Source organism: Phaethon lepturus, unplaced genomic scaffold (assembly GCF_000687285.1).
Source record: "Phaethon lepturus isolate BGI_N335 unplaced genomic scaffold, ASM68728v1 scaffold33824, whole genome shotgun sequence".
Classification (NCBI taxonomy): Eukaryota; Metazoa; Chordata; class Aves; order Phaethontiformes; family Phaethontidae; genus Phaethon; species Phaethon lepturus.
In genome coordinates, this window is record NW_010537716.1 from 9,023 (window position 1) to 35,344 (window position 26,322).

The 26,322-nt window shown below is 45.0% G+C and overlaps 1 protein-coding gene across 1 annotated transcript in view; it reads left to right on the forward strand.

Moving 5' to 3' along the window:
• The window catches only part of LOC104620374 (exonuclease mut-7 homolog), a gene marked incomplete at both ends in the record, with an annotated part of 31,478 nt that extends 5,417 nt beyond the window's left edge, over positions 1-26,061 (forward strand). Inside the window, 6 exons of the mRNA XM_010286571.1 lie at positions 16,724-16,890; positions 21,906-22,044; positions 22,407-22,620; positions 23,339-23,448; positions 24,566-24,776; positions 25,891-26,061. Of these exons, the coding sequence (XP_010284873.1) occupies positions 16,724-16,890; positions 21,906-22,044; positions 22,407-22,620; positions 23,339-23,448; positions 24,566-24,776; positions 25,891-26,061 (1,012 nt within the window). The remainder of the gene's footprint in view (positions 1-16,723; positions 16,891-21,905; positions 22,045-22,406; positions 22,621-23,338; positions 23,449-24,565; positions 24,777-25,890) is intronic.
• Positions 26,062-26,322: the final 261 nt, after the last annotated feature.

Genomic DNA, 26,322 nt, shown 5'->3' on the forward strand with positions numbered 1-26,322 from the left:
ATATGAGGATGTGTTTTTTGAGACAGAGATCATTGAAAAAATGCCCAGCAGCGCTTCATGGCAACTGTTAAATCTACTGAGTATTTTCAGTGGTGAATATTCAACTTCTGTGTGTAGTTTATCATACCCATGTGAGAGGCCAGACTCGGTGAGGAAAGGAAAGGGGTCTTGCCCCTTGATCTCAGTGATCTTACCCAGTGAAAGAACTTTTCAGGGTTCCCTTTGATTCTCACAAGCTTAAAGGCCAAGCACGAGTGCTGGTGCCTTGCTGGATCAAGACCTGAGATGGGATTAACCATGAAACCATAAGAAGACATCTTCGTCACAATGTCTGGATGTACTTTGGTGTATGCAGTGAAGGGATTTCTGTTGATGCTGTGGTGGATAGTGGGAAAAACCTCCCAGTTAACATACACAGTGGCAGATCATGTCAATCACTTGTGGAGACAGGAGGCTTGAGAAGAGGCTCTCTGAAAAGTGCTCCTTTGGTGCCCGATAAGACACCTCCCTAGAGAACTACACAGAGCTCAACTGCATGATGGACTATGGCAGAAGGTTGTCTTTGCTTTCCCAAAGTATTTCAAACTTTGTATTTTCTGCATGCTGCCAACTTACATATTTTTCGACAACTATGTAATTATCACATGGGTAGTGCTTAAACTTGCCTGCTATGAGTCCTGACTCTTAGTGCTATCAGAGATTGCTGTCTTTGGCATCACTTTAAAGTGATCAGAATCTGTACCTATGCATCTGGAGGAAACTGGAATAATCGCATGTGCAGGTAGGCTTCTGCTTCACACTACTGGCAGTGTGGCTGCACCGAACTAACAAAAAGTTTTGGTTTTCAGTGCAAAAACTAAGGTTGACCGGGACTTTTTGATTTTTGAAAGATTGGGCTTTACGTGAGGGAAAGGTTCAATTTTCCATTCATCTATGACCTGACATGTTTTGACAAAGAAACCTATTAGGTTCCTTGCGGAGCTGGAGAGTTGTCGTTTATGTTGTATGACCCGTTTGTATGTTTAGTTCAGGCTCACAAACAATTTCTATCTCCCAAGCTCTGCCTGGCAACGCAGTGTTAAAGACATATTGCACTGAGCAGGAAGCAGAGGATGGGATGCAGTGTGACCCCTGGGTCACCTTGGGGAAAGGGAACCAAAACTCCCAAAAGACTCCACAATGGCAAACTCTCAGCATTTTTGGATAATTTTTTCAATTTTAAGTCCAAAGAGATTGAAAGTCTTCATGGGTGTAAAGCCAATTTTTGTTTAATTCTGTGCTGCAGCTGTAACAAAAGACTTAAGTTATATAGATATCGAGAGCCCTGGTGAAAGTGGTGTCTCTCCTTGTTCAGTGGTGCTGGCCATGTCACGTTCAGTGTGGTGGGCAGTAGACGTTTCTGGGCTGATACTTCTTTTTGTTCGCCCTGAGCAGTACAAGTACAGAATTTTCCTGTTCCTGCCCTGTGGGATGAATCAAAGGTGTGATCCTGACTTCTCCTACAAAAGGTAGAAGCTCAGTAGTTAATTGTGGGGCCAACAGAACCTGTTTCCAGCCCTGTAGCAAACTGGCTTTGCCCCCTCTGCATGCCAGCACCCGTGCTGCTGATCTGCTGTCCAGGCTGTGGCTGTGCAGGCAGGGGTGGCAGCCGTAGGCAGGCAGAGGAGGCAGGAGGGAAAGGAAAGGGATCAAAACGTCTTCATACCCTAGGGAAACTGCCCTCATCACAACTGCCTGGTTAGCCCAGGAGGAGAGCTGCCATTCGTATCATCTTCTCCAAGCAGAGATACCTGGAGGGCAGAGGGAGGGGAAGAGCACTCTTCTTGCACAGTGCCAGCTGCATTGCTATTCATTAGCTTGCCTAACTGATTCTGAGCTGCATGGAAACACGCAGGAGAGTGCCTGTCTTCACAAGCAGAGAGGAAGGTGTGTAGGATATTGATGGTAGATAGGCGGGAAAAAAAGAGGCAGGGCATGAGCCAGTTGTCTGCTTTGCTGTGTGCCCTTCTGCTTCCATTTTTGCGTGCTTCATATTTTTCATAGCTTTAATCAGCTGCATAACGATGGTAGAATTAGATAGAAAAACCACAGAACAGCTAATATATGACACTGATCAGATGTGTTCAGGAAGAGTTGTCCTGCCAGCGATTGCAGAGAGCCCTTGGCCAGCAGCAAGAGGGGCTTACTGAATGCTGATGCTTCCCTGGAAATTCTGCAGAACAAAATCACTTTAAGATTAGAAAGCACAGAACACATTTTTCAGTCACCTGCCAAGCTTTCAAAAAATGAACACGCATGGAACAATAATACATGGAGGAGCACAGAAGGGAAGCAACTCTGATTGGAAATGTCACCTCTACCAGTGTTTTGGCTGTCAGATAGTATCTGAGATACTTGCATGAGGTTGGCAATATGACATGGGACCTACTGGGGACCACTCCCTTCTCGGGTGGAAGCTGGAGCCCGAGGACATGTCAGATAGCACCGGATGCTTTGGTGACCTGAAATTCTTCTGATTTAACAGAGGGCTTGGGAATAGGAGGGTCTGGTCTTTTGCTGCACCGCTTTTAATGTGCAGTGTTCTCACTGATGTTTTGGGGGTGATCTTGCAATTGTGCCCTTCTAGACTCGGCTCGGTTGATTAGTGCCAAAGCACCCATTTTGTGTGGAGTCACCCACACCCCTTCAGGTCCGTTCCACATGGGAGCTGTGCCCGTCTATGCGAGGAGAGGGCTTCCCGGGAAGCTCTGAGGCCCTGATACCACCCACAGGAGACAGGCTCAGCTTGATGAGAAAAGGCTGGAGTAGTTGTGCAGGGGGAATGGCAGAATATTATGGGTATTTCTGAACAGTTTGAGCCCAGAAGGCACACGCTTGATGATTCTGACATCCAGAGTATTTTTGCAGGGAACAGTTTGACTGCAGCAGAGCTAACCAGTTGGTACAGTTTAAAATGTTATCTCAGGGTACTTTGGCCCAAGGAGTATGCCTGTGTTTATTTGGACTTCCTGCTATGAAATTCCTTCTCCCATGGAGCAGAATAGGGTGATGGTGCACGTAGCTCTTCATTTGGGGCAATAACTAGAATCAGTGTTGGGCAGGGTTAAAACCAATTAGTTTATTTAGGACTGTCAGTGTTATAATCACCTGTTTTGCAAGGTGTCTGGGACAGCGAAGTGGTAGAAATGGTACTTCCACTTTTACTGACCTTGAGCCAAAAGGGCCTTTTGTTGCTAAATCAAAAAACTTTCTGTGCTAATGTTTGCTTGGGGGAAACTATCCCTTAATTTCTCAAATGTAAAAATCTTAAACCCTTCCAAAACGAATCCTCAGAAAAAGCACTGGTGTTTGAAAAGATGTTGCTTGTTCTTTGGGCACTTGCTCATCAGCCAGCCGTTTTGCCAGCTAATGTTTGGAACCACCCACTCTGTCCTTCATTTTGGTGTGTGCAACTTGAGAGAAAGGTATACAACACCTAGAAAAGTGGTCCTTGCTTTTTTTCAGGCCCCTGTTGTGCAGCTATTCAGTCTGCTCTGGTCCTGCATGAGAATGAAGTAGCTGAACGCTGGAGCCAGCTGTTCACCGTATTCAGCACTGGGAGAGGCTGCAGCTAATCTCCTCTCCTTCTCCAGCTGTGACAATGAGATAACTTATTTATTTTAAAATTTCTGACCGTGAAAATCAAACACTCTGCCAACTTGTTCTCTGGGTGACCAGGGGTGAGATGCTAGTAACTCGTAGCAAATGTGTAACTCTAGTTCCACTAAAATGGAATGGTTGTTATGCTACTTTACAGATAATATTCAGAAATCTGCCCAAAAAGAAGGCATAAAAGTAAAGTGCCCTGCTTTATGTGTAACACATTTGAAAAACTTTGACAATTTCTGGTCCTTAGTAGGTGTAAATCACCTTACACTACAGCAAGGAGTTGATGTAATCTCATTTATTTAACCAGTTAATTTCTAAATGGCAAACATCCTCAGTGACTGATGCCAAGATCCTAATGCGTTTTTTCTGTACAGGACCATTTTGACCTCAATTAAAATGTAACTACCTCTGGAATAAAAGGTAATAGCTGTTATGCTCAAGGAGGTAATTTTTAAGGGGAATTTAAAGGGCAGAATGCAATTATTTTTTTAAAGTTTTTTGTGGCCAGAACACCTGGCCAGTAATCCTGCTCTGGGGAATATTTAATAAGGACAAGAGGTCAAAAAGGCCACTTTGCAAATATCCACATCTAGTGTCCTTCCCTAGGACTCCTGAGTTTAGGCAAACTTTTAAATTGACTCAAGATTGTTTTGAGTACAGCAACATCCCCAGAGTGTAAGGAACTTAATATCTGTAGGGAATTAAGCAATCTGTGCAATGCAAATGGAGATGATATTCAGGAGGTGATTAATAAACGACATGGTTTTCGGTATAAGTCTGCATGTCAGATTATCTTTCGCTCTGTGTTTGAGTGAACTGTTTATTCAGGGGTATAATGGATTTCATCACTCAGACGTCAAATCTAGACTGGTTGTTTTCCTGGAAGGTAGAAACCAAAACTAGTTTAACCAGCCATTGTCTGGAGTCCCTTGCTAGTATTTATGGCCTCTTTTTTAGCAGGAAATTAGACCCAGTGGATGATTGTTTTTGTTCCTTCTGGCCTTAAAAGTCTCAGGGAGGAATCATCAGCTGAAATAAATTTTCATGGTTCTACTAGTGTTGCTGCAACAGGCTGCTTGAGCTGAGGAGCTCTGCCACTGGAGCCCAGGTAGCTCTGAGTATGGGTGTGTATATAAATATGCAGGAGCTACTTCTTGTCTCTGTTTTGCCTGCAGTTTGCCTGTGAAGCTATCTGCAAAAGAATTGCATTTTTCTTTCCACAACTTTAAGCAGCTTCCTAACAGCTGCCGTTTGAAAAAAAAAGACTTTTTCTTTTCTTTTCCAGTTCTCTTTTGCAAAATAGATGGTATTTAGACCTGGACCAGTGACAGGTTTCAGATCTGGTATCTGTCATGTGAAGCCAGATTGAGGGAATTGCTTTATATCAGCTGAGAACTGGCAGTCTTTCTCCCCTCAGCGTCCACTTCTTGCTTCCATTGCTCCTTTCGTTACTCTCCCCGCGTTTTGTCCCCTGTTCAGGGACTGACCAGAAGCTCAGTGGTGGTGGGAGTGTTTCAGCAATCCCTCTGCTTTTGCCCCGTGCCTTTTTCTTTAGATTTACTATTCTCGTTCGAGGTCTCTGGAGAGAACGTATAGCCACAATGTGATGTAAAAGTATATTGTACCTAAGGGAATATTAAACTATGGAAAAACTGGACAATAGAAGTAGCAAGCAAAGTATAGATTTCCTTCTCTTTTTCAGTCCAGTTTATAAATGGTGTCATATATTTATTGATAGCTGAAATAACATCAGAGTTGCAAAGCAAAGGACTTACTGATAGGGCTGATGCAGAAAACAGGCACATCTGTGACTGTCTTAGGAAAAGCATAACATAATTCTTCAGTTACGTTCTGCTCTCTGGGTAGAGAGCAGTAAAATACGCATCTGTACTAATGAAGTTAGAACTGTTGGTCTAAAAGAAATGGGAACTTCTCATTTAACAAACCCACAGCTGTTGTGGGAGAAGTACATGGGAAAAGCCAAACATGCAGTGTGTTCCATACCTTACCATCTAAAGTAGTCTGTCAAAGGATACAGTTAAATGTAAATACCTCCATGTACCTCCTGCATGGCTTAGAGAGGATTATTTTCTGCAAGACCTGGAGGGCTGGTGTGCCTAATAATAATTATGGTAGTTTTATTTACAACAAATCCAGCCATTTCTAGATAAATAAATTGTGGTTAAGCACAAACATACTAGTGAATTGTGGTGGAATTTTACAGTAGGAATAAAGAAGGTCAGAAAAACTGCCATTGTTTTCCATACTATGTACCAAATTGTCAAAAATGTCAAAATTATTTTTAAAAATCTGCCAAAAATTTCTCTGGGGTGATGGAAGATGTGTTTGCTCAATAACTTTGGAAAATCAGCGCACATTCACTTAATTGTGGTTCTGCAGGGCCAAGCTCTGGGGATTCAGGAGAAGCTTATGGGAGTTGAGTGTCTGTCTTCAGCGTCAGTGAGGTATTGGCAAGTCATTCCTTTGAAAGCTCAGGACCTCAGTTTTAAAAGTTGTGGCCAAATAGCCTTTATGTGCAGACATGTTAAGTACTGGAGAATGAAGAAAGGAGACTGGAGAGACACACACTAGAGGAAAAAAAATCTCCTTTAAATTGTTTTGGTATGTTAGAGATGCTTTCTGACCTTAAACCCCCTGCAACCAGACAGGGCTAGCTTGCTGCTAAGCAGTATAATTACATTTCTGTCAATAGCGTGCATTCATTCGAAAGCACAACTTCATCAGAAAGAGATTTGGTATGGTATAAAAAAGAGGCTAATTGGCTTATGGCTGTAGGTTGAGAGGTCAGTGTTAGATTAAAGAGTTAAGAGCATCAGCAAGCAGTTAGACTGAACTGATGTGCCCTGGTGGTATGTTTAATTCAGCCAAATGGGAAAAGCATCTTAGGAGTAGGAAACAATATAGGAAGGAATCCAGAACTTTACAGGAGCATGTGGGACATCCAAGCTCCTTAAAAGATACATCAGAAGTCTAATACAGTAGTTTCCAGGATACCTGTTACTGACTCCAAACTGCATCAGGTATAGGATTGTATATCACAAAGTAAAAATGGGGACAGTCTCACTGAAAACAAGCAAATCCTCATGTTCCTTTTGCTCTAAGACAAAGGGAACCCTATCAAGAGCACTGACATTGGCCTGGCCAGCAAGAAATGGGGAAGGGGAAAGAGGAGGATGGGACACAGAGCTTGCCTGCTGACGCAGGAAGAAAGGAGGTGTTCACTGCTTTTTTAAAAGTGGGGAGCAAATAGGTCATCAACAAGCCTCTGCGCGTATTCTGTTTGCGACTGGGGGACGAGAATTTGCAGCTCTGTGGCATGAGACAATGCAATATTCTTGCCCTGTGGTAGTGTCTGCATGCGTGGCTACGTTCGCCCAGTTTTACTACAGTCTTAAGCTTTGTACATATTCACATACACGCATAGATCCACTCACATTCTTATCCAGTCAGCAGTAAAACTATCTGGTCATTCGATTATCATCCCAGATTATTTAAAAACTCTGTAATCGATTGGTACCTGTCTCAGTGCTTCCACAGATAGATACTGGATTCTAAAGGCTTGTGCAAATCAGCTGCCTTGCACAAAGATGGTCAGGCTATTTGCAATTGATAGTTTGGCTGTATTATAGTTTCAGGTGAGATTAGTTCACCAGTTCCCTGCCAAGAAGAGAACCACATAAACAGAGAATTGTTGAGAAACAAAAAAAAGTCCTCTTGATGGAGAAGTCATGTAAATGGGAAGAAACAGGAAACTAATCTTCCCTTGTTCGCTCTGAAAGAATGCATATCTCTGAGGAATGTTGTAATTATGGATTTAGGAAATCAGTCCAGTTTGCCAGGGTGTGAATTTCAGAGTTCATTCAGTCAACCCTCTCAAGCATTTCTCCTTCAGAACAAAAAACACCAGGAGTTTAAATGTACCGAAAGAGATTAAAGGAGAGAAAAATCTACTGCCAACCTTTGCTTTTGGTAAAGATCCTGCAAAGATACTTATTATTGCTTTGGCTATGAGCCAGATGAAGTTTGTGCATGGTAAAATGGAAATAAGTGGTAACCCATGTTTTTCCTGTGGGCATCTATTTTTCATAGACTAATGATGGGAAGAGTTAGTGCTCCTGAGCAAGCATTTCCATCGTCAAGATTTTTGCTCATTCACTTTGAAGACTTTAGTAAATACAAAATTGTCCCCTGCTGGGAATGCCACATTAGCATGTTCTTAGAGAGAAAAGAACCTAAAACCAAGTTCCTAACTATTCTGAAGCAAGCCTGGGCTGGAACAAATCCATAAGGAGAGCGGAGCCGGGGAGAGCGCTAGGTGTGTATACAAGGCACAGCGAGGCTCAGGAAGATGAATGAAATAGCCCACAGCCAGCATCGCTGAGGAGTTCCAGTGTGGCCTGGAGAGGGCTTTCAAAGGCAGGTCATGAGCTCTCACAAACCTGATTAGAAGTGAAGCAGCAGCAGAGAAGCGACCTAGGAAGTCTGATGTCAATGAAGCTCAGGGCTGGGTTCGAAAGAAAGCAGAGAAATTAGCTTGCTGCTTCTGTTCTTTGGCAATGAACACAGGAGATTTTAAGTTAATTCCGCTTCAGAGCTTACAGGCCTTTTAATTAAGGTCATGATACAGGTAAGAACCTGGAGCTCTTTGACGACCGCTCTTTCATGAAGCTATTTCCACAAGAAAAGTGAGGGGAATTGCCGTACATCAGGAATAAGTGTGGGCAGAGTAACAATGCATCCTGGTATAGGAGGACCCTTATAGAAAGCTGTTAAAATAATCCGGAACCAGGACCAAGTAACAGGAGATTTCTGCTTTGTTGCTTGGCCTCATAACTTGGAATTCGACCTGAGCAGGAAGAACGGAGTAGGGAGAGAACGAGAAAGAGGTTTCTGAGGCTCTTCCCCCACCTGCAGATCCTTCTTCCTGAAAAGTCTGCATTGGTCATGTGGAGGTGATGCAGGCTGGACCTGAGCAGTAAATCCTCCCGCCCCACTAGGGAGTAAATGTGCTGGAATTCCACGTCTTTTGGGAAAGGAAGGTGGAGCTTATGAATTCTCATGTGTGTGACTGGGTATGAGAACATTTAATGGAGTGATTGGTTGGGTTAGTTGGTATACTCGTTTAGCTCTTTAAGGTTAATATTAGGGCTTCCCAAAACAAATGGGAAGGTGTCATGGTGACTTCAGCTCATGTACGTTCTGACAAGCTGATTAAATGCAAACCTGTGAGTTTATTTAACAGCAGCAGTGGAGACACAGAGACGGTGGTTTCATTCCTGAAGGCTCTTCCTCTTTACACAGCTGCAGCTCTCGCAGCCCTGTAGTGAAACAGTGCTCTAGTTCTCTGTTCCTGTCCCTGCAGTGGTGTCAAGCTCTGGCAGCGTGCGGCTGGTGCTGCGATCCCTTGCTGTGCTTTTGTAACAGGAGTGGAGTTCCTGCAGACAGAGCTTGTAGTACAAGTGGGTGTCATACACTTCTGCTAAGTTGGATTTTGGAATCGTCAACGTTTGATAGTAATCCTTCAGGCATAACTTAACAGAAAATGTCCTGTTTTCCTCATGCAGGCTTCCATGCTTCAAGACACAAACCAAAACAGAGTTATGTAATGTTGACTTTTGTAGGAAGTTCATGAAAGTGCTTGGCAACTGTTCGAACCTTCTTAGGCTTGAGAGACCAGAGAAATGTTGCTGGGTCATATGAGGATCAGGCTCAGTGAACCTCAGTAGCAACGCATGTCACCTAATGTGCAGGATATGATGGGAGCCCTCACTTTCTTAAACTAGAGAGCACAATTTGCCATTCGCCACAGTGACACTTTGTTGGTGTGTGTGACACAATGACAGGAGGTGGATAGATAAATGCTGCTTCAAAATACACTGGGAAGATAAGGGTTGCCAGTTTGCCTCCAATGCACTGTGTTATTGCACTTAGACAAAGCATCTACTATGATAAGTAACATATTACTTTGTGCTCTGAAAGAGTTTGGCCAATTTCCCCATCCTCATTCATCTTCAGTCTTGCCAAGTGCTGGAATGCTCCCAGAAAATATCTCCAGCCTGCCATTGTGGGACCAAGAGGTGTGAGAAATCTGGAAGCATATCAAAACTATGTGACTTATGTATTCAGAACAAGTCCTTGGTCCTTTGCTGATCCTTGGGATGAATAATATTCAGCAACTCTGGGGCCAGGGTTAGGTTAGAATTCAGAAGACGCCTGTGTGGTGATTGTGAGAAAGGGATTTCAGGGAGAAGCACAGACCCTCAGGACAGACTTCACACTGAAGTGAAGGAAAAAGAAATTGTATCTTAAAAAGCAAGTAGGGTAAAGTTACCTTAGTCTATTTTTTTTTTTTATGGATGGCATGCAATTATTTCTCTCTCCAAACAAAGGTTATTTTAATAGGGTTAGCCTGACTCAGTAGCTCATTAAAGACATACATCTGTGACATTCCCTGAACAGGTAGCGGAGGGGAGAACAAGTATTGCAGGTGCATGCACCCTGGTTTTGTGTATCAGCATACCTGGAGTTGTTGTGGGATGTAGTTGAGGAAAATGAGTTAATTGTGGGTTAAGATATAAAGAAAAGTTCTGATCTTCCCACTGGGAAAGTCCCCAAAGCGTCAGGCTACACTTGCACTGCTAAACAAGACTATGAACTGATCTGTGACCCCAAAGACAAGTGGCACTGGCTGACTCGTACCAACACGGCTTCAGGCTGCCTTCCCTCCTGGGAGGTTTGTCTGAAATCCACAGTGACAGGAACAGGGAGACGGGAACCCTTCGCTAATGCTGTTCTGCAAGCACAGCAGCGGTAATCAGTAAAAGCTGATTTTTCAGGACAGCATTTAAGTGGCTGCATTTGTGTGCTGCTGAGTAATGTGATACAGTGCCAGTGCTGAGCTTTACCACCTTACAGATGTGTCATGGTGCCCTCTTTACTGAATCTTCCCGTGTCCTGAAGCATCTGGGGGGATTGCGTTGCTGACAATTCACTTGGGCAGTTAGCAGCAACGTTGCGGTAGAGTATCACACCTTCTCCATTAAACCTCAGTTTCTGTCTGGGCTTGTGCATTCTCCAGCAAAGAAACATTGATATCCATGTTCTGGTCACCTACTGAAGTGAAATCTGGTAATGACTGTGTCAGATTCACTGAAGTGAAATGTGTGTGCAGAGCCTTTCATCTCTGAAGTACGAAGTGGCATGTGCCCTGTGAAGTGGAGCCATTGCCAGCAGACAGTTTATCTGTTCCGTGGCTCTGTGAGTTGCGTGAAGGTTGTATGAAGGATGTCCAACACTCTGTTGAAAAAAAAGTCTTAACCTCTTGCTTAATATTTTTTGAAAATACTTTCTCTTCAGACCTGACTTTGAAAGCAGAGTTCGTTCTTTACCTCTGCTATATACCTTCTCTCATCTGTGGCAGTACAAGCAGATTTTGGAGACATGATGACTTCATCTGGCAAAGATGAATGACTTCCCTCAAGGGCTGCCTGACAGAAATTTGGAAGGAATCCCAATGCAGGAAATGTATTTGGATCTGTTCAGTGTTGTTGAGCATGATCAGGACCATCCTGTATTCTGGGTAGATGAGATCCTGGGTGTTCTTCACCCAGGAGGTGCTTGGAACTTTAAAGCAGCAGTCGCTGCAAGAAGCCGCCTGTCTGTGTAGAGACAAGTCTCGGTGCTGGGGAATGCACAAGCAGTACTACTCACAGAATCAGAGGCTAATTTCAGTTAGAAGGCACCTGTGGAGGTCTCTTTTCTGCCCTCCTGCTCAAAGCAGGGCCAGCTTGGTTAGACAAGGTGTTGCAGGGCCCTGCCTGGTTCCAGAGCCCCTCTGGACCCGTTGCAGTGTTTAGCCAGTCTCACTGTCACCTTTTTTTTCCTTTAGGCCTACCTGGAATTTCTGGAAGAATGTGACTCCATCTTCTCTGTGATCCCCCAAGATAAAATTCAAGGGATGATTATATTCCCCCATATCCCCCGACTTAGCCTTCCCTAGGCTGAACAAGCCCTGCTCCCTCAGCCTCTTCTTCTACATCAAGTGCTCCAACCCACTAACCATCTCAGTGGTTCTTTACTGACTCTCTCCTACTTTTCAGCATCTTTTTTACACTGGGGTGCCAAAACTAGGCACCATGTCTAGGTGTAGTCTCTCAAGTGCAGAACAGAGGGGAGTAATTTCTTCCCTCAGCCTGCTGGCTGAAGCGCAGCTGGCTGTGCAGTCAGCCGGGTGAGTTTTAACAGACGAGCTATAGGTTTTTTTTCTTCTCGCTGCCATTTGGTAGTGGTGTCTGGACTTCTGAACGACAAATTGCACTGGCAAGATTGTGTGAGCTGCAGAGAGAAAAACGGAGCCAGATGCTCTCGTCACACAATATTGTCCTAGCTACTCATCACAGGCTAGCAGCTTCATTCAGGTTGCCCAGGAACAATAAACTTCTTGTAAGGAGCCCCAGTACAGCAGCAAGTTGGCTTTAAGAATTGCCTTCGCCTTGATCTGTTCAAGTGATACTGTAAGTTAGACTCCTCTAAATTGCCTTTCAGAAGAGCTGATTGCATGGGGAGGCTGGGAAGCTCAGTCTCCTGATTGACGAAGCTGAAGCTAGGTAGTGTGAACATGCCCCAGGGAGCCACATTACCAAAGCTTTGTTGAAAGAGAGAATAAAGACCACTTCCCCACCATTGATGTGGTAATGGCCTCCAGAACACTGAAGTGTGGCTCTGTCAATGACGCACTGATTGCTATCTGAAAGTCAGTCTTCTGGGATATGAATGGAGGCTATTTTGTTCTTCTTCAGTTCATAAATTAGTGCCTCTGAGTAGCCGGTGCCTGTGAGCGAGAGAACAGCTCAAGTGGTGAGAAAGCACGGCTTTCTCATGCTTCTGTCTTTGTGCCTTGGCCATGGGTGAGTGGCTTGCTGCTTCCACGCGAAGCCCTGTTAGAAGCGAGTGCGGGTAAAGTTGGCGTCTTTTATCCGAGCGCCATCCCTGTAGGGTGTCCAGGAGGCGGGATCCCCCTTGTCTCGCGGAGCAGGCTGTGACCCTGGCCTGAGCTGGCCCTGAGCGTCCCAGCTCCAATCTCACGCAGAAAGGACTTCCCTTCGATGACATGCTAAGGGTGACGTGTTCCTGCAGCCTCGCTCCATGTAGTACAAGTGATGCTAACTCCAAAACAGAAATCTCAAGCACGAATAAAATAAAGTAACAATGAAACTAACACAGTAGGATGTTCCGGGGAACCTTTAAACAAAGGTGTCGGCGAAGTACCTGTGGCAGGGCAGTGAATTTAGAAATGCTGTTGGTGTCCTCTGCTGCTTACAGTGGGTTTGTCCTTTCAAAGTCCAGGTTTCTTTTTCCCTTTTGAAAGTTGCTGGCTCTAAAATATTCTACTTGACGTTTTCTCTAACAGGATTTTTTTGTTGTTGATTCTGGAAGCACTTGAGAACAGAGGAAATTGGCCAAGACATTCAAAAGTTAAATTAAAATCTGACTCTGCAAATAGCCAGTGTCACTGGTGTGAATAACTCACTCTCTGGTAAAAGACGTTAAGGGAAAGCAGAAGAACTGTACCAGACAGAAATGCAACCTTACACATACAGATAAAAGTAATCTAGCGTTGGCTAGGGTGACTTCCAAAGAAGATATTGGATATTTGGACCCAAAATTATTGATAAAAATGGAAGAATTGCTGATGCTATGGGTTAAGATCAGGACATTCCTAAGCTTGCTCTGCACTGGTTGTTCTGAGTGTTGAAAAGCGTTCGGCTGGGTAAGAACAGGATTTACGGGTAGGTAATCTGCAGCAGACATTTTGGAAAGCTTTAATCATGGGTTATTGTTGGTGTCAGGAGGTTTTGTGCGCGCTTATGGATTAAAGGATGTATGATATGTCTAGAATTCAGAGAGGGATGTAAACAAGCCTCATGGTATATATAATCTGTTCCTGCTCAGAGGTGTTGCTGATGTTGATCGGACCAGTTTCCTCTTGAAAAGTCTTCATTTACTGAAAACAAAGTACATGAAATGTCATCCCTAGTGAAACATTTGTCTCTGCATCTGTGCCCACATCTTCTGAGGCCAAAGTTTCCACATTCTTGCTTCTTGCAAAGCTGTTGTGGTGGAAGCCTTTCCCCTTTATAGCAATGTTGGGGTTTTTTTCAGTAAAAAACAAACAAAGCTATTTTCCGTTTCAGAATGCAAGATGTAATATCTCTGGAGACATTAACCTTCTTTCCAGAGTTGTTTTTGTGGTTGAAAGAATAAATCTGTTATCATTAAAATTAAAAAAAAAAAATCTGCACCTCATTATTTCCAGAAATAAAGCTGACATAATGAGATTTATTAAGAATTGACTCTGGGTGAACTGAAGAGAGATCCAACCCCAAAGACTTTGTGTTCTAGAAAAAAGGCAGAAAGACAATAGGATGGACACAGGGGAAGCTGGAAGAGGGAATTGCTCTGTGACGTTAGTAAGAAAATATGTTCTTTTTGGGATGGACTCTGAGAAGTGGCTTGGCAAACATGGCAAGAGGAGTCAGTCAGAGCTCCTTCCTGGGTTAGGTGCTTGGCTGAGCTCAGTTGCATGAGGCAGAGATGTGAGAGATGCACAAAGTATCAGGACTGGCATGGCCGGGAGGAAGGATTCAGGAGGAAATGCAGAGGGAAAGAAGCATTAACATGGTAGCTTATCCTTTCCTGCTCTGCCCCTTCCCAAGGTTCCTTCTCCTGCTTCTCAGCTGTAACTGAGCCCCTGGATAGCTGGTGGTCCCCCATCCTGCTGACACTGGCTCCTTGCTGTGCCACCAACCTCTTAGGAGCAGCAGTAAAAGTATTCCTCCGCATATCCATGAGAAGAAATGTGGTTTGGCATTTGTCAAAGTCACAGGGGTGCAGACTTAGTGCTGAGGCAGCAGTTTTTATGAGCAGGCTGGTTTCTTGTGTGCGCTACCTGGGATGCCAAATTTTTCTGTGGCTTTTCTTCCAAGCCTCTACCCCCTCCTGCACCTCTATGGGGTGGGTCATTCTCTTTTTCTTTTTTGCTTTCTTTTTTCCTTCCCGCTTACCTTGGGGCCATCAACAGGTTTGTTTCCTGATCTCTGTGCAGGGTGTCTGCTTTGAAGACAACTTCTCACCTTTTAGTTGCTGAAGGAATGCGAGGAATGAGGCCCCGTGGCCCCAGCCTACCACCCAGCCGGGCTGTGTTTGTACACGCAGTGGAGGAAGAGCAAGGTGCCTGCAGTCCTTGGGAGCAGATCGTGGCCCCGCAAGCGCTGCTTGGTGGGCAGCAAAGGAGAGACGGCAGTGGCATGTGCGGAGGGCAGGAGTGGACTTCAAGTGCTGATCTGAGCATTTCACACTGAAAAATACTTGTTGGTAGTGCCAGCAGCAATGTAGCCATATAGCTACAGATCCTGATCCACCGTGCAGAGTTTCAACTTGTTTTAGCAATTAAGTTTTCTCGACAATATTAACTTCTAAGGCAGGTCCATGAATAAATCAGTCTGGCAAGAGGATTGAGTTGCTGATCTGGCTGCAGTGGCTCTGGGATATTTGCAAGCGGAGGTGGGTTGGCTGGGCAGGAGGAGGGTGTTCCCACCCCCGTGTAGCTGTTGGGACTGTCAGTGTCACTGTGTTCCTATTTCCTCTTACAACTGCATCCACCAGGAGGGTGGAACAAGACAAACGAGCTTTGGTGAATCCAGCTGTCACAGCGGAGACTGTTACGGGCCCTATTTGTCCGCCGTGCCCCTCACCGATAGCTGCTCCCTCGTGCCAGGGTGGGCAGCGTGCCAGGCTCCAGCCACTCTGGCTCACCGCTGGGTGTTTGGGCTTAAACCACAGGCAGCCATGAGTTTGTGCCTGTGCCCCCGGGCGCTGCAGTGTGCCGCGGCACAGGCACATGTTTGCTTCTGCCAACAAACAGCTGGGAACAGGGAATGTCCTGAACTGCTCTGCCTGTTTGCAGGTGCATGTAACACAGGCTCCTACAGTGACGCTTGAGATCATTGTGTTTGTCCATATGGCTGAAGCAATAATCCAGTTGTCACGTCCACAGAGGTCTTGAATAGACACAAAGGGAGGAATTTCTTGCACCCAACCCTAGTTCTTCACAGCTGGAGCAACTCCTCCAGGTTCCTCTTGTGATCAGTGGGGATAAAGTAGGACTTTTGGAACACATTCTGTACAACCTGTTTCTGGTGCAGGGTGACATCGCTCACACCCTGGAGCCCATCTGCAGTGCTGGCTGGGCCTGTGCTGGCTGCACAGGGCGTCTGTACACACAGCGTGCTGTTGCATGTTGCTGGTGGAGGGACCTGGTGCCCCTGTTTTCACGGCGTGTGCAGATGGGCTGATGGCTGATGAGCGAGCCTTTTGCTTGCTGTGAACACCAAAGTCTGTTGCTCAGGAAAGCTTTGCTGATGTGTGCTACCTGTAACCTGCGTGTGAGTGGCAATCCTAATTACTCATGCAAATATTCCCAAGGCTGGAGGAGACCTCCTGCGCTGTCTTACCTGGAGAAAGACTAAGCCATCCTGTTGCCTCTTCCAGGACATCAAGTCACAGCATCACTTCAGGGCTATGTACAGGCACAAAATGGGACTAAAACAATCCAAACTCTTACCCCTTCCATAATTACCTGCCTAATGAGCACAAAGACCTTTACTGTCTGGTCAGTCCCTGGTTCTGATTTTGCTTAATATAATCAGTATCTGAGCAAATAGTATGCTGGTCATCAGTCAGGCTAAACGGTATTGTTTTACCCTTGTTTCTCTGTGCTGCACCTTCAAAGTGGTATTCCCTGAACAAATAGCCTGTCAAGGGGATCCAAGGACCCCGATGAGCTCTCAGTTAACGTATGTGCTTTTCATCTTTTGGCAGAGAAGTACAGCACTCACTGGATTTGAACAAAATCACTTGTGACCTAGGGGGATTCTTTCTCCTTTCTCCACTGGTCCAGGACACCCTGGAGGATGCTGTCTCCTGAGAGAGGGTGGAAACACCCATGATGGAAATTGTACTGACAGTCTTCCTTCACCCTTGATTCTTCTTTCAGAGCACAGTTGGAGAGAATCGATGGCTTCAAGGGCACCTGATACAGTTGCTAATCAGTTACTGTGATCTGAACACAGCGGCAAGATGGGCACAACGCTGCAATTTGCCCAAGGAGATGCTACCTTATGGAGTGGCTGATGAGCTTCAAAAGCTTCAGATCCAAGAGAGGTAAAATAGTCTGTTTTGTGCCTTTTCAATGTCGATTACTTATCATACAAGGACTACCTATTTGCTTAAAATAATCTGCCATAATGCTTCCTTGGGGAGATAATTTTGCAAAGACTTCCTCCATTTACTCAGATGACATCTTGGCTACATACATGCTGCATTTGCTTTTCATAAGCCTGGGAATATGAAAGGTACATTTTAAACTCACTCTTGAGTACTCAGAAGCTGTATGAGATTGCTTCATGCTGCAGAAGAGTCTTCAGACTCCCTCTGCCAGATCAACAGTGCAAATAAAACGATGTGGTAGGATTTGAATATGCGCTGATTACACATCTGTCAAAGTTTTCTGTATACTCTACATCTCTCACTGTACTGTAATCTGATTTAATGTCTTTTAGGAGACTTATGGCCAAGAAAATAATTTTAAAGTTCCTTAAATTTTTCTAATTGTATTTATTTTCTTCCTTATTGGACAGCTTATAAACCATTTTTCATCCCAGTCTGTAATTTTTTCCTCATCCAAAGCTTTCAGAAGTAATTTGAAGGAATTTTTGACATTTGGGGTCAGATGCCATATTAATTGAATTTGGGATAAAACCAGACTCTCCAGCATGAATTTACCAAGTGAGCTTAAGAAGCCTTTAGTCCCCTAATTAGTTTCTGTCACTTTTTCTTTCTCCAATGCAACCCCAATAACACAGTGCTGTGGTTCCTCTCCTGCTTTGGGAGCCCCATGTATGCAGCAGATTAGCCTGCAGTAGCCACAGTTCCTCCCCCGATGGGAGCTTCATCCTCTTGCATGACCTGAAACAAGAGTACAAAGGCAGAGGTACAAAAAAACCCCCTGAAAAATCCTTATATGAAGAAAGGTTCTTACAACTCCTTGATTTCAAGTGCACAGAACTGTGCAAACAGCCTCAGTCAGGGATTTCTGTGAACCTGCTGGTCTAGGAGGAGCAGAGAGGAAGGATGGAGGGAAGAGAGTAGCCAGGTTCCATGCTGTGTATAGGCAAAGCTGTGCGAAGTTGAAGAGAGGCCCAAAATTTAGGAAGGCACATATAGCCACCTAAACTGTTAGAACTGTCTGATCCCCACAGCAAGCTAGATCTGGAAGAGTGCCAGGGCTTTGTAGTTCTGGTTCCAGGTATTCTGTGCTGTGTCTCTTTGAGAAAATGGCCCAAGATCATCCTCTTCATGCAACAATATCCGAGGCTGTTGCTCAGCTATGCTGTATGGAGGAAGAAAGGCTGTATTTGAAAAAATTACTCAATGCAAATGATTTGCTAAGCCCCAGTAATTCACTTTTGTACTCCCATGAGTGATGGTGTATCTGCCGTGCTTCAGTGACTCTATCCACGAGATGTTTAAGGAAGTTATTCAGATATAGCCGTGTTTGGCACCCTTTTTTAAACCTTTTTTTTTTCCTTCAGAAAGGCCTGCACATATGCAGGCTACTGCAAGTCATGAGGAACTGCAGAGCTTGCACGAGATACTGCATGAAGGTCATGTTAGGATCTCACCCAGCACTGCACAGGAGATGTGGAACTTTGGGCTGGATGAGGTCTGGCTGGTAGTCCTATGAACACGCAGCCCGGTAGCCTCTGTGCCCACACGCGTTCGTGAGCTGAACTCCTGCAAGGCTGCAGGCTACCACAATCCTTGGGTTCAGAGCAATTACGCAGTCACCTTGCTGGCCTGCTACAATCAAGCAGCATTTTCTCTGCTCATTCATGTGCAGGAATTCATCTAATTGGATTCTGTGCACAGAAGAGGACTTATCCTGAATGCTCAGTGTAAATGCAGGAGAGCTCTGGGTGGTGTGGTTGGAGTGCGGCATAGCTCAAAGCCTTGCTGTCACTTGTGGAGCTATCACATGTTTCTAGGGAGAGTCAAGGCTTTTGTCAAAAACAGAAGAGAGGAAGCAGTGATAATTTTGGGGTTCCTTAGGACTCTTCCGTTGTTGTACACACCAGTCACCTTTTCCAGGGTGTTGTACTTGACTGGACTTGGCACCACTTGCGCCACCTCTCTTACCCTCACTGGTGAAATGTGTTGGGTTTTTTTATTTTAGTATGGAGATGGGTGTTTCTAGTTCAGGAGCCAGGTGAGATTAGAGGAAAGTTTGTGGGAAAATCTTGACCACTCCCAAGAGTGCAAGCTGATAGTCTGTATCTTTAGTATCCTGCAAACATAGCCCTTGAAGCCTGTAATATGAGGGAGTAGCTTCCTATAGGGAGCTGAGCTACTCAGTGTATATGATGGAAATCTGAGTTTGATTTGAAATGGACGGTGTGTCCAGGAGGAGTTGATGACATCATACATTGCCTATTCAGCAAGGAATAAAGCCAGCAGAAGGTCGATGGTCAGGGCTCCTTGGGTAGCAAGTTGGCTGCTTTCAGCGCCGTGCTCTTGGTGTGAGAAGCAGAGTCAAGGTCCCTCTCGGCACGGCTGTTGCATGAGTCTGCACAGCCATGCTCATCTGCTACCTCACGTGGTTGAGGGCTTTCTCCAGTTACTGCAGAAAGTGTAGTTGTATGCAGATGATTTGGGTGCTTCCTTTTACCTTATGTTCTTAGTGGGACTTTCCTACTGGTGTCATATGTCAGAATTATGAACCCCAGCTAACAGTTAGGGTCTGTCACTGGCTGCCTCGCTAATGCTGAAGCCTCACTAGGGGATAAGGAAACCATTTTAAGAAGACCAAGCCTGAGACTGAGTGAGGTTACCTGCTCTAACAGGTTTATCATCAGGTTTGTCGTCTTCAACATTACAGCAAATTTCCATGAGTTGGAAGAGGTGTTTATGCAAAAACTGCAGCTTTCATAACTAAAAATCATATTTTTGGAGCATAGATTAGATTAACTTGAATTACATAGAAGGTGAATGAGAACATGGTATATTATTATTTTTTAATGCTGATGAGTTTGGGAGGGTCCCACAGATGGCTTTGAACAGTTCATGTGCTGAGCTTCGTGGATCTGACCTTTCTGCTAGTGCAGAACTGCACTGGTTCATGTTCAAGCCCCATGTAACCTCAGGAAATATGACACAGATGTAATCACCCTCGAAATGCTGTCTGCAAAGGCCCACTTCTCCAGATGGTACATGGCTTTCTTGGAGCACAGGAAACTCTTGTCTGTGTAGGACATGCTTCTGCTTAGCTCTGATGTGTTGCTGGAGCTGCCCCCCTCCTCCCTCCTGAAGCTGCAGCAGCCGCCAGTTGGGAGCCAGAAGGTTTTTGCATGAGGTGTGATCCCTCAAAACACAAAGGGGTGGTTAACAGGAGTGTGACTTAGCCACAGACTCTGTGCATCTAGGCAGATAAACAACATCACTACACCTCTCTGGGAATGCTGTGTTGTGTACGGGTGGGGTGAAGGCATGCCGATAAGGATGTGCTCTGCTGTTCATGAGGAGTTGTGACAGATTAGTAAAACCTTTTGTGCCCCAGTTTACTCATCCAGTCATGTTACCTGCTGCAGTAGCTGCTATAAAATCAGCCGGAGCCATGGAACCTAATAAAACAGTCTGTCTGCCTCATTTATTGAGCTAACAAAGCAGCAGGTTCCCAGAGAGGGTGTTCACACTGCAGAGAACAAGGTGGTACCAAGCATATAAATGACATCATTTCTGCCACTGGTCACACCGCATGTGGCTCCTGAACTCTGAGAATGAGTGAGAATATTCCTGGAGACCTGAGACTGCACACCTTCATTAAATATTTTATACAAATATTGACTTCCCCATGCACACAAACCCATGGAAAAGAGTGTTTGTACAGTGAAAGCTGCTATGCTACAAAATTAGTCACACAGTCCCCTAAACATAAGGTTAGTAAATAGTTTCTCAAATAATAAACCATTTCAAGACTCTATGGGAAAGAGACTATGCAGAAATTTGTGATATGTCCAAAATAGCTGGATATTTTTCATTAGTTTCTTTCCTCTGCTTATTGCATCATCTGGCTGAGACACCACAGCACTATGCTGACCTTCCAGTTACAAGGCCATTTCAAGAGACTCTGCTGCCTTTCGAAAAGAAAATGTGCTGTGTAAGATCCTGTTGTAGGAAATCAGTTAGCCTATTTCTGCAGGCATCTTCCAACATTCCCATGGTCTTAATACACAGATACTGAATTTCTCTGCCTGGTGCCATCTGAAACCGAAATGGAGGGAGTAGCACAAGCAAGGCATTTGGGACTGTGGGTTCAGTTAGCTGTCTTCCCCTAAACATAGAACGTTTTGAAACTTTATTTCTGGACTTTTCTCATTTCATCCCTGTGCAATGTAGGACAAATGTCCTTGTGTGACCTATGTGAACATTTTACAGGGAAGAGGAAGGAGGAGAAGAAGCTGAATAGCATCAGGGAGGTCCGTGAAGCCTTCCCAAGCCATTGCACTAAAATGCTGAGGCAGATTCACCCGTTCCCAGCTGGTAGTAATCTTCGTGTGGAGCAGTCTGAGAGTCTCTTTCTGAGCCAGTTTATGCTGTGGGGAAGTGTGAAGCTCCTGTTTGGACACAGTGCGGATCAGAGCTGACTTCTCTGTTATGTATTACACCGTGGGAGCTAGCAGACTTCCATGTTAACCTTGAGGGCAAAAAGCAGTAAATCTAAAATGTATTATCTCTGAATGTGGAAACAGCTGCCCAACTTTGTCATCCAAGTTGCATCAGTTCTGGGAAAGATAGCTGAGCACTGAGGATGGGGCTTGGGACTGACTCCAGCAAGTGTTTTGGTTTGGGTGTTCTCTGCAGTGGGTACAGTGCACATGCATGGTGAGGTCTTGGATGCAGTGCCATTTCTGTGATAGGAATAGAAAGAGAGGATGTGTCAAGATGAAAGAGACTGAGATTACAGGAAAGTGAGGAAAGAAGAGGGTAAGAGAAAGAGTTGAGTGGCATGCAGAAATAGAGGGCCAGGGTGAAATAAGGGGCTTAAGACTTCCTGATGGTCCTTCAGTCCAGGATTTCCTCTTATTGCATGGATTAAAGCTGTTGCATCTGATTCTGCGCAGGGTAGAAGAGGCCTCAAAAGAAGATCATTATGAAGAGAGTAGGAAGAAGGACTATTACCAGCTTCCTATTCCACGGGCAAATATTCACTTCCTGCAGACATGGGAAGAGATGCTGCAGTGCTGGGAAAAGGTGCTGCGGGTAAGTTTTTACTCTGGTATTTACTTTGCAGGGTCAAGGAGCAGAAACTCCGTAGCAGGCTGGTACGCAGGGTAGTATGTGGGCCACTGCCATCAAATGTCTCCCTCCCCAAGTCAAGAACAGCTGCTTCCTTTAAGCTTGTCTGATATGGGGAACACGTTGCAAATTGCCATGCCAGGAAAAGTCCCCATGGGAGTAACTCAGGTGTGCTGTGAAAGTTACTTGTCTGTGTAGCAGTTTCCACACTAGCAAAGAGATGCAGTTGTTGGAAAGGAGATGCTTGTGTTCTGGACAGGGACTATCCAGGCTACTTTCAAGCGTAGACAGTCTCTAAGTGAAGGCGACTTTTGTCTGTGTTGCAGCCCGGGCAGGTTGTTGGCATTGACATGGAGTGGAGGCCCTCGTTCGGCATGGTCGGGAAGCCCCGTGTCTCCCTCCTTCAAATTGCTCTGAAGGATGAAGTGTTCCTCCTTGACTTGCCACGGCTCCTTGAGCAAGCTGGGACGGAGGGTGAGAAGGAGAAGCTTCCTCATTTCATCCAGATGCTCTATTCAGATGCAGCCATCACTAAACTAGGTAACATGGCTCTCTTCTCACCTCAGGTCTTTACACAGCTTATTTTGTGTAATTTCTAGATCCTCTTGGGGTTGTCATTCTCGAAATCACGTATCATGGAACAGCTTTTGTAGCCCTGGGTATTCAAATACTGCCATGCCAGGAAGCAGGGTGACCCGTGTAACTGGGAGTGACAGAAATGCCTCCCCATTTCAGGTCAGACCCAAGATTTCTGATTTAGCCTTCCCCCGCAGACTTGCGATTGTTCCATACTAAACCCCGACTTGTACCCAACCTTCAGTGGTCTAGGGAAGCCTTCCATCCAGAGCTTTCTGGATTGGCTGGCCCTGTCCCAAAGCCGCTGTGCTGGACATCAAAGCTCTCTGGCTTACCATACCTGGTTTTAGATTCTGTTTGGACGCTTTTAGTAGGAGTTGTTAAACCCAGAGTTCAAGGGCAAATTCATAATTGCCTTTCACTGACCTAGCAGACTTTAAGTAAGCTGATCTGAAACTCAGCATTTTTCATCCACCTCTTCTCTCCCAGTATTGATCTGCAAGAGTATCTCTTAGGAACAGGAGACACGGGAGTCTGCCTTGTTCTCTATCTGAACAGTCTTTCCACTAACGTTTATACATTTGTTGTCAGCATTTTGACTCTGAACTAGACAAAGCTGCTGTGTATTAGCCATTATTTGAGTTTTCCTACCTGCGTGATTTGGGCTGTTTTTTTTCTCCAGGGTATGGGATGTCTGAAGACCTTAAAAGCCTTGCAGCCACATGGTCTGCTTTGAAAGACACAGATAAGCAAGCACAAGGTGTGGTGGACCTGCTCACAGTAGACAAACAAGTAAGGATGAACACATGCAGATATGGAAAATTGTGTCTCCTGTGTGTGCTTGTAGATAACTGTCATGAATTCACAGCATTGTCTTTTTGTATCCTCTGTTGGCAGGGAGATGGCTAAATGAGTAAATAGACCTTTTCCGCTTGTGGTTTCGAGGGTAATGTGATTCTGCGAAGAAAGACAGAAGCATTTAGTTTTCATCAACTAAAAAGTTAGAGCTTGATGTACTAATAACTTTTTTCATAGCCTTTATAAAAGTTATGAAAAAGCAATTGAAATGGAGACATAGATCCCTTCAGCTTGGACAAAGTTTCTGAGCATAGGTCAATACTTGGGCTCGGTAAGAGTAAATCCTTGTAGAAACTCTGATGTTCCAAGGTCATGCGGTATTGAAACAGATATTGTGGAGTTAATGGTTTGTAGAGAACTCATAATGTTTGTAGGACTGCTGGTGGGTTCAGCACAGGAATTTCTGTTCAGCTGCTTCTGGGTTTGCACACAGTAGTTCTTAGCAGTCTGCAGAAATGTGAAGGACAACTATTTTAAAGGGTAAAATTCACAGAATGTGTTTAAAGCTGTGGGTTGGGGTGAACCCAGATCTTTGGGACTGATAGTTTAACCTGGGAAGTGCTGCAGGGTCTGAGGTAGCTGCCAACAGCTGTGCCTCAGCTTAATCTGAGAAATGGCAACGGCAGAAAGGCCATTGCCCACTGTGTTACAGGAATGCTTTTTCTCACTGGAGCTCAGAGGAGAAAGGTGCTGAACTACCGCTTCTATTCTTTTATTGACTTGGTGCCAAACAGCCTCCAGCATGGCTGAGCACCCTACAGACCTCTGAGAAGTCAGTCACAGCCCCACTGCTCTGATGCAATGCTGTATGACAATGTACTTTTTTTCCTTCCCTGGCTATGAAGACGATTTCTTTCCAGCAAGTGTGTTTGTTAAACAAATAACCAGACGATCTAATGCCATCCCAGCCCTTGTCTGAGACAACGGGATTCAATATGCCAGGCGAGAGATAAAAATGGTGGGGTTGCTGCATGGCCCCACCCACTGGAATAGGAGGTGTTGTAGAAGTTGTTTCATAACCATGTGGTTTATATCTTTTTCTTTCCGTCAGCTGCAGAAGAGCTCCATTGACTGGAAGAAGGGCGGCCGGAAGGTCGATGTACTGTCCCCAGAGCAGAGCTATGAGGGTAGAAGGTTCAGGCAGCCAGAGAAAGGACTCAGCCTCTTGGTGCAACATGTGCTGGGGAAACCTCTAGATAAAACAGAGCAGCTGTCTAACTGGGAGAAACGGCCTCTGCGGGAGGAACAGATACTCTATGCAGGTCTGGTCACTGACTCTCTGGCAAGGTGCTGCAGATTGTCCATTACAGGCTGTGTTTGTCTGTTCTCTTTCACTGGGAAAATCGTTAAGTAGCAAACGAAGAAGATGGCTTTGCAGATTAGTTTCTATTCAGAGAGGCCAGCACACGTTATTATTTGTCTTTTTGCAGACATGGCTTTAATGGTTGAAGTTTAAACTGTCCAGTGGTTCATTATTCCCCTCATGAAAGAATTCCTGTGCTTTGCAGATTTTGCCTAATGAAACATCACCTCAGTGGAAACTCCTGTCAGTAACGGAAAGGAAGAAAGTCCACTTCCTTCTTTCTCATTTGACAGCCTTTCTGGGAAGCAAGTGCTGTGTTCATTTGTCATAGTGAAGTGCTTGTTAGAGCAGGGTTAAAAACGGGTAGGCATGCTGTCAGAGCTGCAGCACAGAATCCCTGTGGAGGGACCAGTGGAGTTCATTGCTGATTACCCCAGAGTCAGGAGTCTGGGTCTAAATCCTTTCCTGGGCCATCAAAGGACAGTCTACTGAAGAGAACCACCCCTTTGTGAAATTCAACTATCCTTGAAGCTGACACAGTTCCCACAAAAGTTAATCACTAGGACTTGTAAAACTGGCTTGGAGACTTACACAGTTCCCGTTGCAAGGAACAGAAGGCACATGGCAGCGCGTGTGGGCAGGTGGTTGCAAACAACTGTTATTACTTTTTAAGATATTGCATCTAATGGGGAAGTTACCTTCCCATAGCTGAGATGCGGTAATAAACCATGGGCAAGCCGCTGCTCAGTAACAATGGAGAGTAAAGTGGGTTGGCTGAAGCTATCTTACATGGTGGTTTGAACAGGCACGCTACAATTTGCATTACGTTAGAGTCAGGGACAGCAGAGGGCCTGTTGCTTTTTGAGCTCTTCTGCCTTGACTCTTTGTGATCGTGTGTTAGGTTATGATGCTCACTCAGGAAGAGTGCAGGGTATGACACGAGTAAGTTGGAGCTTCAAAGGGTGTTTGTGTTCAGTGGCATTTACAAAGGTGAGGGCTTTCCCTTGCATCAGGAAAGCCCCTGTTTTACTTCTGAATGAAACCAGCTGAGGCTCATATTCCCTTATTTTCAGCTTCAGATGCGTACTGTTTGCTGGAGATCTATGAGAAACTCTGCAAGGATCCAGCAAGCTTTGGTCTGAGTTCAGACCTGACTGAGAGTCTGGTGGGAAAACCAAGCATAAAAGCCAGGTCCAAGAAGCAGCTGAATAAACAAGAAGTACCATCACCTTCTGGACAGGTTTGTAAACATCTTCAAAGAGCTGCATGTTGCTCAAGACCCCTGCAAATCATATGTTGCCTTGTCTCTCAGTCATACTATTAGCTATGCATGGCATGCCTGTTTGTAGTCTGTCCTCAGGAGTATTGCACCAAACATCTGCCTTGCTCCTCCCATTACTGGTGAGATGCGCTTTCTCCTTTGTGTGCTTTCGTTCAGCTTTCACTGTAATTTTAGGTTCATTTGTCTTTGCAAAATGTTGGTGCAGATCTGTGTGGCAGAATCC